Source organism: Bos indicus x Bos taurus, chromosome 4, assembly GCF_003369695.1.
Source record: "Bos indicus x Bos taurus breed Angus x Brahman F1 hybrid chromosome 4, Bos_hybrid_MaternalHap_v2.0, whole genome shotgun sequence".
NCBI lineage: Eukaryota > Metazoa > Chordata > Mammalia > Artiodactyla > Bovidae > Bos > Bos indicus x Bos taurus.
Window position 1 is genome coordinate 91024481 of NC_040079.1, and position 14732 is coordinate 91039212.

The following is a 14732-nucleotide window of genomic DNA, read 5'->3' on the forward strand; positions in this document are numbered from 1 at the left end:
AGTAAACCAGTTTTATGTCAGAACATCGTGAAGGATTGACTTTGGCATCTGCTCTTTTGGGCTTTTATTTCTTTTATCTCCTTTAAGAAATCTAGCTTGGATTTATCCAACTAGCTTTCTCTGTTTCAATTTCCTTTTATAACTCATTGGCTGCTTGAGTCCCTCACTCAGTTGGGAGTGTCAGACAGCACTGCCCTGCTCTGGTCTCCCCATTTGGGTACCTTCCAGTGTAACCAAACTCCCCTGGAATACAACAACTACAAAAGCATTGAACATGTCAGGCTTGGAATAATTTTGCTGAGTCAGTTTAGAATTGGATTGAATGAAACACAGATGCCCTTAACAAAGCATCCTCTGTTCTGTTACACTTAGGGATGAGAATAATGCACAAACACAGGGCCTCAGACTAACCATGTGTATCATTTTATGTACAGGAAGAAGAAACCCTGGAGCCTGAGATACTGTTGTGCCTAAATGATAAAGGGATTAGCTTTTGGCTTTTGAGTATCAGCCCCTGCACTGCATTGCATGATCCTGTTGAACAGAAGGTAAATGTGATGGTTTCATCTCTAGATAATTCAGCCCTGAATTACTTTAAGCAAGTTTTTTAGTTCTAAATATTCAGAAAAATATTACAAACATTAATTTGGCTATATCTATCTTTTAAGAGGAGCAATAGTGAAAAATCAAGCAGGATAACCATAGCTTGCAAACTTACTGGTTAAAAAATTAGGCTGTATAGTAACAGAATTGAATTTTTGCACCATTTCCACCACGTACTAGCTATGTGACTTGGGCCAAATCGCTTAACGTCTCTTAATTTCAGTTTATCTATTGACAAAGTGAGTATAACAATAAAACTTAATTTTGAATATTATAGTAATCCATATGTAGCTTCCATATGTGCATCTTATGTGCTATATAAGGTGCCAAGGTCCAGCCCTGGCTGATCCAGGGTATTCAAAGGGGAGACGGCGTCGGTGATTAATTTAAATATTTATCAAAGATATAAAGAGTAATAGAATGAGGATAGCTCAGTAGGAAAATTCAGTGGAGAAAAGAGTCTGAGTAGCTTGGTTTATGCGGAAAATCAATATAACCTATAACATCAGGTTAGCTCTGACCACAGAGGCCGCAGGTGCCCTCTCAAATAGCGGAAGGTGCCCCACCTTAGGCAGCTTCTCGAGTGGGTCTTAGAAGCCCAGGCAAATAAATGGTCGCAGAGGACCTCCGTGCTCCAGATGGAGACTCAGCTGAAATGTGAAAAGAAAGAATGACATGGGGAGACCAAACTTCGGTGAGCAAGGCCCGTAGCTTTATTTTCAACAGGGGCTGTTATACCATAAGTTGTACATAGAAGATAATAGGGGGCGTGAAATCATGCAGAGTCAGCAGTCTTTGATCCTTATCAAAACCAGGGTTTCTTTCCTGCAAATTTATCGTATACAAATGGTTTAGGTGATTTACATCATCTTCTGGCCAGAAGGCCTATTAACATTTTATGACTCTTGACAAAGGTTTGTCAACCGTTAGACTTATTTTCTCTAAGAGTAATTATTTTAAGGTTTGGCGCCATCCTCCGAAGGTGTTAAAGTTACATTCCTATAGGACAGAGGTGCAGTGGGTTTACAACAAAGGAAATAATTTATTACCTTAAGGGTCTAAAGTTGCTAACACCAAGGCCACTACTTATTTTTTCTACATACCAACTATATTAATTAATACACATTCAAGGATACAATACAGGGGATGTAGAACTTGACAGCAAGCATTGGCTCATCAGTAAAATCTTTTACTAGTTTTATTCTGACAGTTTCTAACTCTCTGAGAGGCTTTAAGCTATTTGAATATCTTAAGCTTCCCGTGCCTCTCCAGGCTGAGAGACTGTAAACAATTGTATACATAGCTGTAAGAGTCCGGGTAAACTTGTCAGGCGAGTTAGAGAACTATCTGATGGGTTTGGATTTAAACACTCCTAATGTCCAGGAACTCTATTAACTGGAGCTGTAAGTTAACTCTTTATCAGAGAGAGTGAGATGGTGGTGGGGGACAGCACCCAGTAAAGTCAGAGGTAAGAACACAAAACAGTAAAGTAGGCAGACTCTGGTTTTTGGGGGTAGATGCTCGAAAATTTCCAGGGGGACTCCTGAGGTTCGATCCCGCCTTTGCGTATGTCGAGCCTCCTTCCTCATGACCTTTGCCATGGGTGGAGGCCTCACTCTGGCTCCCCGAAATAAGGGATCACTATTTTAGTAGAGTTGGAATGAATCACAATGACCTTATCTTGCTCCTCCATCTTGGCCTCCATGTTCCATTCCTGGTATCATTAGATACACATGAATTGTCAAGAGTGAGTTCTGAATTGTAGTTAATTTGTATGCAGGTCAGGAAGCAACAGTTAGAACTGGACATGGAACAACAGACTGGTTCCAAATAGGAAAAGGAGTTCGTCAAGGCTGTATATTGTCACCCTGTATATTTAACTTATATGCAGAGTACATCATAAGAAATGCTGGACTGGAAGAAACACAAGCTAGAATCAAGATTGCCGGGAGAAATATCAATAACCTCAGATATGCAGATGACACCACCCTTATGGCAGAAAGTGAAGAGGAACTCAAAAGCCTCTTGATGAAAGTGAAAGTGGAGAGTGAAAAAGTTGGCTTAAAGCTCAACATTCAGAAAACGAAGATCATGGCATCCGGTCCCACCACTTCATGGGAAATAGATGGGGAAACAGTGGAAACAGTGTCAGACTTTATTTTTCTGGGCTCCAAAATCACTGCAGATGGTGACTGCAGCCATGAAATTAAAAGACGCTTACTCCTTGGAAGGAAAGTTATGACCAACCTAGATAGCATATTCAAAAGCAGAGACATTACTTTGCCAACAAAGGTTCATCTAGTCAAGGCTATGGTCATGTATGGATGTGAGAATTGGACTGTGAAGAAAGCTGAGTGCCGAAGAATTGATGCTTTTGAACTGTGGTGTTGGAGAAGACTCTTGAGAGTCCCCTGGACTGCAAGGAGATCCAACCAGTCCATTCTGAAGGAGATCAGGCCTGGGATTTCTTTGGAAGGAATGATACTAAAGCTGAAACTCCAGTACTTTGGCCACCTCATGCGAAGAGTTGACTCATTGGAAAAGACCCTGATGCTGGGAGGGATTGGGGGCAAGAGGAGAAGGGGATGACAGAGGATGAGATGGTTGGATGGCATCACCGCCTTGATGGATGTGAGTCTGGGTGAACTCCGGGAGTTGGTGATGGACAGGGAGGCCTGGCGTGCTGTGATTCATGGGGTCGCATAGAGTCGGACACGACTGAGTGACTGATCTCATCTGATGTCTCTTAACTTTCATTCTAATTCAGTGTTGTTGAGAATACTTTAAACTTCTATGTAACACCGCAGAGTGCTATCAAATGCTTCAGGTTCTCACTTTTTTTCCCCCCTTTGGAGCTTGCCAGTGTTTGGTGAGCATGCTCTTTGAATCTTTTTCTTTTTTTCAGAATGTGTTTTCTCCTTCTGCGGGATCAATCTCATACTTACTGTTTCAAGCTTTGCTTTCTCCTTTTCCTGTCATCATTCTCTATTCTTATTCTATTGATGAAAGTTTCCTTCCTCCTCCTCAGAATCTTAAACATTAATCCTTTTCAATATAATTCTGTGCACTATATATATTTAAATTTTTTCATTTTCTGCAATAAATGTTAAACATTTCTTAATTCTCTTCATTTGCCCCTTGACTCTGGCTATTGGCTAGAAAAAAAATTTCTTATTCTCAAAAGGAAAAAGACAGCATTATCTCACTAACTATAGACTAATGACTTTATCTCAGCAATATTCTAGAGTGCATTTTAAACAAATAGTTTCTGAGCATCTGAGGGAAAAAATGATCATGAAAAATGAACATATATGCATTTAGAACAAGTCATAGTGGGTATAGTTTATTTCTTTCCTTGATAAAATCACTAAACAAATGGTCAGTAAATGTATTAAGCATGACATACCTAGGCTTCAACAAGAAATTTAGAACAATTTTATAGATCAGTCTTATCTATACTTATCAGACTCTGTGGGAGAGGGAGAGGGTGGGGAGATTTGGGAGAATGGCATTGAAACATGTATAATATCATTTATGAAACGAGTCACCAGTCCAGGTTCAATGCACGATACTGGAGGCTTGGGGCTAGTGCACTGGGACGACCCAGAGGGAGGGTATGGGGAGGGAGGAGGAAGGAGGGTTCAGGATGGGGAACACAGGTGTACCTGTGGTGGATTCATTTCGATATTTGGCAAAACTAATACAATATTGTAAAATTTAAAAATAAAATAAAATTAAAAAATTTAAAAAAAAGTGTTCTTTAAAAAACTTTATTTTTTAGAACAGTTTAGGTTTAAAATAAAATTGAGAGGAAAATACAGGATTTCTCATTTACTCCTTCCTATCTGTAGACATGAATATCCTCCCCTCTCATCAATATCACTCACCAGAATGGTCCTCTTTTTTTTCACCAATGATGATCCTACATTGACAAATCGTGATCACGCAATGCATAGTTCACTTTAAGTTCACTGTTGGTGTCCTATTCAATATATTCTATGGGTTTAGGCAAATGTCCAATAACATATATCCATAATCATGCAAAGTATTTTCACTGCCCTAAAAATTCTCTGTGTTCTGATTATTCATCTCCACTGTGTCCTTCTACCTCTCCCAATTCCCCACTTCCAAACACTAATCTTTTTAAAATTGCCACAATTTTTACTTTTCCAGAATCATATATATTTGGAAACATACAGTATGTAGCTCTTTAAGATTGGCCTCTTTCACTTAGGAATATGTGTTCATGTTTTTTTCATGTCATTTCATAGCTTGATAGGTCATTCCTTTTTAGTACTAAATAGTATTGCAGTATTTAGATGTACCAGAGTTTATTCATCCATTCAGTTACTGAAGGATTTGGTTGCTTCTAAGTTTAAACAATTATCAGTAAAGTATCTATGAACATCTGTGTGCAGATTTTTGTGTGGACAGAAGTTTTCAGTTTTCAGTACGAGTAAATTGTACCAGAGTATGATTGTGGAATCATATGGTAAGAATATGCCTACTTTTGTAAGAAATTTACAAGTGTCCTCTGAAATGGCTGTACCACTTTGCATTCCCACCAGCATTATATGAGAGTTCCTAAAACTCCTTATCAGCATTTGGTATTGTCAGGATGTGGATTTTGGCCATTCTAGTAGGAATATAGTGTTATCTCATTGTTTTAGATTCCACTTCTCTGGTGACTCGTAGAACACTTTTTTATATGCTTATTTACTATTAGTGTATCTTTTTTGGTGAGGAATTTGTTAAGGTCATTGGTTCATTTTTTAAGTGGGTTATTTGTTTTCATATTGTTGAATTTTAAGATTTCTTTATATATCTTGGATAAGTCTTTTAAATAGGTATATCTTTTGCATATATCTTCTCCTGATCTGTGGCTTATCTTCTCATTCTCTTGATATTCTTTCACAGAGCAGAAGTTTTAATGAAATTCAAATTATCAATTATTTCTTTCATAGGTTGTATCTTTGATATTTTATCTATAAAGGCATCACCATAGCCAAGGTCATGTAGTTTTTCTACTGTGTTTTCTAGGAGTTTACTATTTTGCATTTTATAGTTAGGTCTGTGATCCATTTGAGTTAATTTTCGTGAAGATTATAATGTCTGTGTCTAGATTTTTTTTTGGCAAGTGAGTTTCTAGTTATTCTGGTACTATTTGTTCAAGAGATTTTCTTTGCTCCATTGTGTTGCCTTAGTTATTTATGTCAGGGACCAGTTGATTATATTTATGTGGGTCTATTTTGGGGCACTCTATTCTGTTTCATTGATTTGTCTGTTTTTTCATCAATATCACACTGATCTGGATACTTTAGTTTTGAATTTTTTTTTTTTTTTAGTAAGTCTTGAAATCAGGTGGTATCAGTCCTCCAATTTTGTTCTTCTCCTTCAGTGTTGTTGGCTAATCTGACCTCTCCATCTAAACTTTAGAATCAGTTTGTAGATATTAAAAAGTAATTCAGATTATTTATAGATCATTGGAATATCCAACCAGAGGATTAAGTAAAGTTGACATCTTTAAAATAACTGGAAACAAGTTCATGAAATCCTTTCTGAACCTTCAGTGGATTTTGCAAGGTTACAAAATATGCCATCAATACACAAAAGTCAACTGTTTCTATACATCAGAAATGGAAAAAAATATATAGTCAGAGGCCAATCAATAAACCTATACATCTGTGCTCAACTAATTTTTGATAAGTGCTAAGATCATTAGTAGTTAAAGAAGTTTCTTAAACATGTGATCCAGGGATAACAGTATATCCACATACAAAAAATGAAGTTATCCTTAACCTCACACCAGGTGGCTCAGAAGGTCAAGCATCTGCCTGCAGGAGACCTGGGTTAGATCCCTGGGTCAGGAAGATCCCCTGGAGAAGGAAATTGCAACCCACTAGAGTACTCTTGCCTGGAAAATCCCATGGACAGAGAAGCCTGGTAGACTACAGTCCATGGAATCGCAAAGAGTTGGACACGACTGAGGGACTTCACTTTCATAAGCTAAATATAAGTGATTCAAGTATAAAACTCTTATACAAGAAAACAGGGATAAATCTTCATGGCCTTGCATCTGGTAATGAATTTTTAGATATAACAACAAAAGCAACAAAAGTGAAAATATATACATATGTGTCAATAAACAATAGAATATTATTCAGTTGTAAAAAAAAAAAAAATGAAGTACTGATACATTGTCTAATGTGGATATACCTAGAAAACATTTTGCTAAATGGAACAGTTAAGACACAAAGGTCACATAATGTTCAATTCCACTTACATGAAATGTCTAGAATAGATAAATCTGTATACACAGTGAGCAGATTGGTAGTTGGCAAGGTCTGGAATCAGCAAAAGGGTCAAATGGGGAATAATTGCTTAATGTGTTTTATTTTGGAGTGATGAAAATATTTTGAAACTAGAAAGCAGTGATGATATAACATTGTGGATGTATTAAATGGCCACTGAATCGTTTATTTTAAAACTTTTAATTTTATGTAACCTAAATTTCATCTCAATAAAAAATTTTAAACTAACAAAATGGAGTTACAGTCATTCCTCAGTATCTTTGAGAGATTTGTTCCAGGAAACACCTTGGATACCAAAATCCAAGGATGTTTAAGTTCATTACATAAAAGAAGGTAGTACTTGAGTGGAACCTATGTACATTCTGGGTTTCCCAGTGGCTCAGCAGTAAAGAATCCACCTGCAATGAAATGCTGTTTTGTTTTCTTGTATTTGGTGTTGGGATAATTCTGTCCTCATAAAATGAGGTAGGAAGAATTTGCTGTGCTTCTACTTTCTAGAAGAAATTTTGTATATTTGGTGTCATTTTGTGTTAAATGTTTGGTAGAATTCATTAGTGAAACTATCTGGATCTTTGATTTCTTTTATCAGAAGAAGAATTATTAATTAATCTTTAAGATACATGCCTATTATTTTTCCTTGTGTGTTTCAGTAGTGTTTTTCAAGGAACTGGTCTATTTTGCCTAAATTTTCAAGTTTTGAACATAGATTAATTGATAGTACTACTTATTATTTTCATTTCCATTGGGTCAGTGATAATGGCTACCTCTTTAATGCATTATTATTCAATTGTATCATCATTGTTTTTTCTTGGCTATTCTAGCTAAAGTTTTTCCAGTGGTATTGGTATTTTCAAAAAACAGTTTTGTATTCATTGCTTTTCTTCATCATTTTCCTGTTTCTCATTCTATTGGTTTCTGCTCTAATTTTTAATATTAATTTTCTTCTGCTTTCTTGATTTTTAATCTGCTTTTCTTCTCTAGTTTCTTAAGGAAGAGCTTTTTAAAAAAAATTTACTGTGGTATAACTGATTTACAATGTTGTGTTTCATGTGTACAGAAAAGTGAATCTGTTATACAAATACATATATCTACTCTTTTTAAAGATAATATTCCAATATAGACCATTCAGTAGAGTTCCCTGCACTATACAGTAGGTCCTTATTAGTTATCTATTTTATATATAGTAGTGTGTGTGTGTAAATCCCAATTTTCCAATTTGCCCAAACCCAGTAACCGTAAGTTTATTTTCTACTTCTGTAACTCTATTTCACTTTTATAGATACATTCATTTGTAGCTTTTTGTAAGATTCCACATATAAGTGATGCTGTTAGGTTGCTAAGTTGTGTTCACACATTTGTGACCCCATGGACTGCAGCCCACTAGGCTCCTCTGTCCATGGGATTTCCCAGACAAGAATACTGGAGTGGGTTGCTGTTTTCTTGCTCCAGGGAATCTTTCCAACCCAGGGATCCAACCCACATCTCCTGCACTGCAGGCAGATTCTTCACCACTGAGCCAACTGTATTTCTCTGTCTGACTTACTTCACTCAGTATGAGGATCTCTGGGTCCATCCATGTTGCTGCAAATGACATTATTTTGTTCTTTTCTATGGCTAGTATAATAATAAAATATTATAATAAAAAGAAATATATATAATAAGAAAAGAATATAATAATAAGAAATCTGCATGCAGGTCAAGAAGCAACAGTTAGAACCAAACATGGAACAACAGACTGGTTTCAAAATGGGAAAGGAGTACAACAAGGCTGTATATTGTCACCCTTCTTATTTAACGTCTATGCAGAGTACATCATGAGAAATGCCAGGCTGGATGAAGCACAAAAGCAAAGAAGAACTAAAGAGCCTCTTAATGAAAGTGAAAGAGAAGAGTGAAAACGTTGACTTAAAACAACATTCAGATAACTAAGACCATGGCATCCAGTCCAATCACTTCATGGCAAATATATGGGGAAACAGTGAAAGACATCTTTTTGGGCTCCAAAATCACTGCAGATGGTGACTGCAGCCATGAAATTAAAAGACGCTTGCTCCTTGGAAGAAAAGCTATGACCAACCTAGACAGCATATTAAAAAGCAGAGACATTACTTTACCAACAAAGGTCTGTCTAGTCAAAGCTTTGGTTATTGCAGTAGTCATGTATGGATGTGAGAGTTGGACTGTAAAGAAAGCTGAGTGCCGAAGAATTGATGCTTTTGAACTGTGGTGTTGGAGAAGACTCTTGAGAGTCCCTTGGACTGCAAGGAGATTCAACCAGTCCATCCTAAAGGAAATCATTCCTGAATATTCATTGGAAGGACTGATGCTAAAGCTGAAACTCCAATACTTTGGCCACCTGACATGAAGAATTGACTCATTGTAAAAGACCCTGATGCTGAGAAAGATTGAAGGTGGGAGGAGAAGGAGACGACAGTGGATGAGATGGTTGGATGGCATCACTGACTTGATGGACACGAGTTTGAGTAAGCTCTAGGAGTTCGTTATGGACATGGAAGTCTGGCGTGCTGCAATCCATGGGGTCACAAAGAGTCAGACATGACTGAGTCACTGAACTGACTGATGGCTAATATTCTGTTATATATATGTACCACATCTTCTTTATGCATTTCTCTGTTGATAGACATTTAGGTTGCTTCCATGTCCTGGCTATTGTGAATAATGCTGCAATGAACATTAGGGTACCTGTATTTCTTTGAATTATGGTTTTCTCCAGATATGTGTGTGGGAGTGGATTCTTGTATCATGATCATATGGTAGCTCTGTTTTCAGTTTTTCAATTTTAATTGCCACCAACAGTGTGGGAGGGTTCCCTTTTCTCCCTGCCCTCTTCAGCATTTATTGTTTGTAGATTTTTTGATGATGGCCCCTCTCACAGGTGTGAGGTGATAATTCGTTGTAGTTTTGATTTACATTTCTCTGATAATTAGCATTGTTGAGCATCTTTTCATGGCCTGGTTGGCCATCTGTATATCTTTTTTGGAGAAATGTCTATTTAGATCTTCTATCCATTTTTTGATTGGGTTGTTTGTCTTTCTGACATTGAGCTGCATGAGCTATTTGTATATTTTAGAGATTAAGCCCTACTTGGTTACCTCATTTGCAAATATTTCCTCCCATTCTGAGGGTTTTCTTTTGTTTTTATTTATGATTAACTTTGTTATTAAAACATTTTTAAGTTTAATTAGCTCCCATTTGTTTACTCTGTTTTTTATTTGATTTTTAAAAATTTTAGATCTTTATTCTTTTCTTAATCTAAAATTATTAATTTAATTTTAAATTTGTTTAATCTAAATTCATTAAAATGTTACTCTAAAAGAATCTAAATCTATTCTTAATCTAAAATTTAGATGTAAATTTTAGATCTTTATTGCTTTAGATCAGATCAGATCAGATCAGTCACTCAGTTGTGTCCAACTCTTTGCGACCCCATGAATTGCAGCACGCCAGGCCTCCCTGTCCATCACCAACTCCCGGAGTTCAACCAGACTCACGTCCATTGAGTCAGTGATGCCATCCAGCCATCTCATCACCGTCGTCCCCTTCTCCTCTTTCCCCCAATCCCTCCCAGCATCAGAGTCTTTTCCAATGAGTCAACTCTTCGCATGAGGTGGCCATGGAGTTTCAGCTTTAGCATCAGTCCTTCCAAAGAAATCCCAGGGCTGATCTCCTTCAGAATGGACTGGTTGGATCTCCCTGCAGTCCAAGGGACTCTCAAGAGTCTTCTCCAACACCACAGTTCAAAGCATCAATTCTTTGGCACTCAGCCTTCTTCACAGTCCAACTCTCACATCCATACATGACCACAGGAAAAACCATAGCCTTGACTAGACAGACCTTTGTTGGCAAAGTAATGTCTCTGCTTTTGAATATGCTATCTAGGTTGGTCATAACTTTCCTTTCAAGGAGTAAGCGTCTTTTAATTTCATGGCTGCAGTCACTATCTGTAGTGATTTTGGAGCCCAGAAAAATAAAGTCTGACACTGTTTCCACTGTTTCCCCATCTATTTGCCATGAAGTGATGGGACCGGATGCCATGATCTTCGTTTTCTGAATGTTGAGCTTTAAGCCAACTTTTTCACTCTCCACTTTCACTTTCATCAAGAGGCTTTTGAGTTCCTCTTCACTTTCTGCCATAAGGGTGGTGTCATCTACATATCTGAGGTTATTGATATTTCTCCTGGCAATCTTGATTCCAGCTTGTGCTTCTTCCAGTCCAGCGTTTCTCATGACGTACTCTGCATAGAAGTTAAATAAACAGGGTGGCAATATACAGCCTTGACGTACTCCTTTTCCTATTTGGAACCAGTCTATTGTTCCATGTCCAGTTCTAACTGTTGCTTCCTGACCTGCATACAGATTTCTCAAGAGGCAGATCAGGTGGTCTGGTATTCCCATCTCTTTCAGAATTCTCCACAGTTTATTGTGATCCACACAGTCAAAGGCTTTGGCATAGTCAATAAAGCAGAAATAGATGCTTTTCTGGAACTCTCTTGCTTTTTCCATGATCCAGGGGATGTTGGCAATTTGATCTCTGGTTCCTCTGCCTTTTCTAAAACCAGCTTGAACATCAGGAAGTTCACAGTTCACATATTGCTGAAGCCTGGCTTGGAGAATTTTAAGCATTACTTTACTAGCATGTGAGATGAGTACAATTGTGTGGTAGTTTGAGCATTCTTTGGAATATCCTTTCTTTGGGATTAGAATGAAAACTAACCTTTTCCAATCCTGTGGCTACTGCTGAGTTTTCCAAATTTGCTGGCATATTGAGTGTAGCACTTTCACAGAATCGTCTTTCAAGATTTGAAATAGCTCAACTGGAATTCCATCACCTCCACTAGCTTTGTTCGTAGTGATGCTTTCTAAGGCCCACTTGACTTCACTTTCCAGGGTGTCTGGCTCTTTATTGCTTTACAGTTATACTATTTATTTATTTTTGTTGCTTTGGGGCTTTTCTCTAGTTGTGGCGAGGCAGGGCTACTCTGGCTGTGGCACGCGGGCTTCTCATTGCTGTGACTTCCCTTGTTTTAGAGCACGGCCTCTAGGTGTGTGAGCTTTGGTAGTTGAGGCACCTGAGCTCAGTGACTGCAGCTTCGGGCTCTAGAGCAGAGACTCAGTGGTAGTGGCACACAGGCTTAGATGCTCTGCAGCATGTGGGATTTTCCTGGACAGGGGATCAAACCCATGTCCCCTGCATTGGCAGGCAGATTCTTTACCACTTAGCCACCTGGGAAGCCCTACAGTTATATTTTTAGTGTTATAAATGTCCTTCTAAGCACTACATTCGCTGCATCCTGCCATTTTTGATAAGTTCTATTTTGTTTTCATTTAATTAAAAGTATTTTTAAAAGTTCTCCTAAGCCGCCTTCTTTAACTCATGTGTTGTTTAAACTCCAACACATTTGGGGTTCTTCCAGCTATCTATTATCAATGTCCATTTTATTATTATCTGAGAACAAACTTTGTATTATATCTAGTTTTTCAAATCCGTTAAGATATGTTTTATGGTCCAAAATGTGGTCTGTTTTAGTGTATACTCCATGTTCACTTGAAACAAATGTATATTGTGTTCTTGTTTAATGGTGTATTCCATAAATGTCAATTATATAGAGTTGATTGATAGTGTTGTTCAGATCACCGATATCCTTACTGATTTTCTGCCTGCTTGATATATCAATTACTGACAGAAGGGCTTTGAAGTAACTTTAATCATGGACTTGTCCATTTCTGTTTTCAAATCTCTCAGTTATAGCCCCATGCATTTTGGCACTTACACTCTTAGATGAATACAAAGTTAAGGTTATTGAATCTACTTGGAAAATTGACACCTTTATTACCATCTTTTCTGAAATTAATATGGATACTTCAGCTAGCTTTTGCTTAGTGTTTAAAAGTACAGTATTTCTTTATCTATTACTTTATTATTAACCTGAGTATTTATATTTGAACTGGAAATATTATAGATAATATATAACTGAGCCATGTTTTTGTATTAATCCACTCTGAGAATCTGTCTTTTTATTGATGTATTTAGATAATTCATATTTAAAGTGATTATTTACTATTTGTTACTTTGTTTCTCTCCCATTTCTTGCTATTTTTACACCTTCCCTTGTTTCAAGTTAAAATTTAATGTGATTCTATCTTTTGTCTTAGTGTATCAGTTATAGTTAAAATAATTAATAAGCTCTAGTGAACTCCAGGAGTTGGTTATGGACAGGGAGGCCTGGCATGCTGCGATTCATGGGGTCGCAAAGAGTCGGACACGACTGAGCGACTGAACTGAACTGATCATATACGATATACATTTTTAACTAATCTGTTTTCAAATACTGTACCAGTTCACATGCTCTGCATTACCTTTTAACAGAGTAGTTCCAATTCCTCTTCCCACCATTATAATATTGTGTCATTCATTTAATTTATCTGTGTTCTATAATCACCCAATACTTATTTTTGCTTTTACCAATAGTTATCTTTTAGGTCAATTATAAATGAGATAAATATAACATTTATGTTACCTTTCTTTATTCTTTCTCTGTCCTGCCTTTCTTTATGTAGCTCTGGTTTTCTAACCCCTGCCCTTTTTCTTCTGCCTGTATTACTTCTTTTTTTAAATTTATTTGTATTGATTTATTTTTGGCTGCCCTAGGGTTCATTGCTTTCGGTGAGCAGAGGCTGCTCTTCACCGAGTGCATGGGCTTCTCACGGTGCCCTCGCTTGTTGCGGAGCACAGGCTCTGTGCATGCTGAATTCAGTCATTGCGGCTCACAGGCCTGGTAGTGCGGTTCATGGGCCCTAGAGCACGCAGGCTCAAACAATTGTAGCATGGGCTTAGTTGCTCTACAGCATGTGTGATATTCCTGGAGCAGGGATTGAACACGTGTCCCCTGCATTAGATCAGATCAGTCGCTCAGTCGTGTCTGACTGTTTGCAACCCCATGAATCGCAGCACGCCAGGCCTCCCTGTCCATTACCAACTCCCGGAGTTCACTGAGACTCACGTCCATTGAGTCAGGGATGCCATCCAGCCATCTCATTCTCTGTCGTCCCCTTCTCCTCCTGCCCCCAATCCCTCCCAGCATCAGAGTCTTTTCCAATGAGTCAACTCTTCGCATGAGGTGGCCAAAGTACTGGAGTTTCAGCTTTAGCATCATTCCTTCCAAAGAAATCCCAGGGCTGATCTCCTTCAGAATGGACTGGTTGGATCTCCTTGCAGTCCCAGGGACTCTCAAGAGTCTTCTCCAACACCATAGTTCAAAAGCATCAATTCTGTGGCACTCAGCCTTCTTCACAGTCCAACTCTCACATCCATACATGACCACAGGAAAAACCATAGCTTTGACTAGACTACTTTGTTGGCAAAGTAATGTCTCTGCTTTTGAATATGCTATCTAGGTTGGTCATAACTTTCCTTCCAAGGAGTAAGCGTCTTTTAATTTCATGGCTGCAGTCACCATCTGCAGTGATTTTGGAGCCCAGAAAAATAAAGTCTGACACTGTTTCCACTGTTTCCCCATCTATTTCCCACAAAGTGGTGGGACAGGGTGCCATGATCTTCGTTTTCTGAATGCTGAGCTTTAAGCCAACTTTTTCACTCTCCACTTTCACTTTCATCAAGAGGCTTTTGAGTTCCTCTTCACTTTCTGCCATAAGGGTGGTGTGATCTGCATATCTGAGGTTATTGATATTTCTCCTGGCAATCTTAATTCCAGCTTGTGCTTCTTCCAGTCCAGCGTTTCTCATGATGTACTCTGCATAGAAGTTAAATAAACCGGGTGACAATATATAGCCTTGACA

The 14732-nt window shown here is 38.0% G+C and overlaps 1 protein-coding gene across 1 annotated transcript in view; it reads left to right on the forward strand.

Moving 5' to 3' along the window:
* Window positions 1–14732, forward strand: part of TMEM196 (transmembrane protein 196) — a 310176-nt gene that overhangs the window by 57853 nt on the left and 237591 nt on the right. Inside the window, exon 2 of the mRNA XM_027539969.1 lies at window positions 435–548. Coding sequence (XP_027395770.1) covers window positions 529–548 — 20 coding nt within the window. The 5' untranslated portion in view covers window positions 435–528. The remainder of the gene's footprint in view (window positions 1–434; window positions 549–14732) is intronic.